The sequence below is a fragment of the Emiliania huxleyi genome, assembly GCF_000372725.1.
Source record: "Emiliania huxleyi CCMP1516 unplaced genomic scaffold EMIHUscaffold_259, whole genome shotgun sequence".
NCBI lineage: Eukaryota > Haptophyta > Isochrysidales > Noelaerhabdaceae > Emiliania > Emiliania huxleyi.
The window spans coordinates 55,583-57,779 of record NW_005200095.1 but is presented as its reverse complement, the minus strand read 5'-3'; the positions used below and the strand labels follow the sequence as shown (position 1 = coordinate 57,779).

The following is a 2,197-nucleotide window of genomic DNA, read 5'->3' as shown; positions in this document are numbered from 1 at the left end:
CCCTCGCCGCCGAGTGGACGTCCCTCGCGGAGCTCGTCGACTCGCTCACGCTCGACGTGCACATCGCCGTCGTCGGCAAGTACACCGAGCTGTCCGACGCCTACCTCTCCGTCACAAAGGCGCTGATGCACGCGTCCTTCGCCGTGGAGCGCAAGCTCCGGATCATGTGGATCGACTCGGCGCACCTCGACGAGACAACGCTCGCGTCGGACCGGCTAGCCTACGACGAGGCGTGGTCCAAGCTGCGGCGCGCAGACGGCGTGCTGGTGCCGGGAGGCTTCGGGATCCGCGCCGTGGAGGGAAAGATGCTCGCTGCAAACTACGCGCGCGAGAACGGCGTGCCTTACCTCGGCATCTGCCTCGGCTTCCAGATCGCCGTCATCGAGTTTGCGCGGTCGGTGCTCGGCGTCAAGACTGCCCACTCGGCGGAGTTCGACGAGAAGTGCGCCACGCCGCTCATCATCTTCATGCCCGAAGGCAGCCGCACTCAGATGGGTGGGACGATGCGGCTCGGCGCGAGGAAGACAATGCTCCGCTCGCCAAAGTGCCTCACCGCGCAGCTGTACAACGGCGCCACCGCCTTCGACGAGCTTTCCCGCGATGATCCCGAGATCACCCGAGATCACCCGAGATTAGGCGCCACCGCCTTCGACGAGCGCCACCGCCACCGGTACGAGGTCAACCCGGCCTACGTGCAGCAGCTCGAGGCGGCCGGCCCAGCATGTGTACCTCACTCCACCACCCAATTGCACATCCTCAGCAGCAGCTTCTCCACCCAATGCCCCTCTCCCCACATCAAAGCCTTCATATGGGCAGGCCGAAGCCCGCTCAACCCTCCCGCTTTCCCCCACCTCGGCTCTGCCGGCCACCCAAAGGGGATGGGGCCTTCTCGGAGCCGCCTCGACACCTCCCCGTAGGCGGCCGGCCTCGACTTTGTCGGCCGCGACACGACGGGCGAGCGGCCGCCGGGCCTGCGAGGCCGGCCGCGAGACCGCCCGAGACCAAGCCGAGTTTGTCCGGGACTAGGCGAGCGGATGGAGGTCTTCGAGCTACAGGGCCACCCCTTCTTCGTCGGCTGCCAGTTCCACCCCGAGTTCAAGTCGCGGCCGATGAAGCCGTCGCCGCTCTTCCTCGGCCTCCTCCGCGCCGCCTCCAAAGCCGCCACGGCCAAGCAGCCCTAGACCCGCTCGCCGGCTCAGCTACCCACAGAGGCGACGGCAAAGGCGGGTTGGGGCGATCAGGCCGCTGGCGCGGTCCCGGCATCTTCTTTGTGCATGTGTGGCGCGAGGAGGCTCATGGGTGAGAGGCGTTTTGAGGGTTGAGCGCCACCACTTGGATGCGCCCTGTGCGCTGGGCGCGCAACCGGCCCCTTTAGCGCGCGCAACGACACCGCGCGAGTGCAGTTGCGCGCAGGGCCGGTTGCGCAGTACTCGGTTTACCCGCGTTCGTGTCTGAGAGCTCTCTGGCTTCTCTTGTCTGTTGTCTCTACGTTACACGCGCGCGGGCCGCGGCGCCCCGGCCGTTTTCTTCGCGTCCCTCTGCCCTTTCCGGGGTGTAGCGGCGGACCCGGGCGGTTGGCCGGCGGAGCCGGCGCGGGGCGACGGAGGCGCTGGTCGGCGGAGCGAGGTAGTAACTTCAGCAGGCAGCTCCGCTCTAGCAGGTTCCAGGGGTGTTGCAGCCTTTGATACTGACATCCACACACGATGGCCGGACCTGTGTTGCAAGGACAAAACAACGTCTCTCTGCAAGGACATTCTGGAGCGGCCGCACACTGCTCGCTACCCCCCCTGCACTTCTAAGCCCGTCCCTGCTGCTAGGGGGGGGGGTCTGACCCCCCCAGCAGCAGAGCGCTGCTGCTGGGGGGGGGGGCCCCACCCCCCCAGCAGCAGAGCGCTGCTGCTGGGGGGGGGGGCCGCCCTGGGCTTAAGTGTGCAAGGGGGGTAACGAGCAATGTGCCTCCCCTCCTGGAAGCCCTGACCAAATCCCAACCTGTTCGCCCCCGGCCTTTATCATTTGACCCGTGCGGACTCGAACTCCTCGGCTGCCCTCGGACCCAAGGGGACCACAGGGAACGTCGCGCAAGACCCCTCCGAATAAACTTTGGTGTAAAACGTAGGGGCCTCTAAACCCAGCATCTTTGGCGCGTTTAACCAATCTTGGAACTCGTGCCCACCCCAAGAAAACTGGCTCGAGCTGA

General features: G+C 66.5%; 1 protein-coding gene across 1 annotated transcript in view; it reads left to right on the top strand.

The window, feature by feature from the left end:
- Positions 1-2,197, top strand: part of EMIHUDRAFT_73959 (hypothetical protein) — a gene marked incomplete at both ends in the record, with an annotated part of 5,063 nt that overhangs the window by 472 nt on the left and 2,394 nt on the right. Inside the window, one exon of the mRNA XM_005777650.1 lies at positions 1,643-1,803. Coding sequence (XP_005777707.1) covers positions 1,643-1,803 — 161 coding nt within the window. The remainder of the gene's footprint in view (positions 1-1,642; positions 1,804-2,197) is intronic.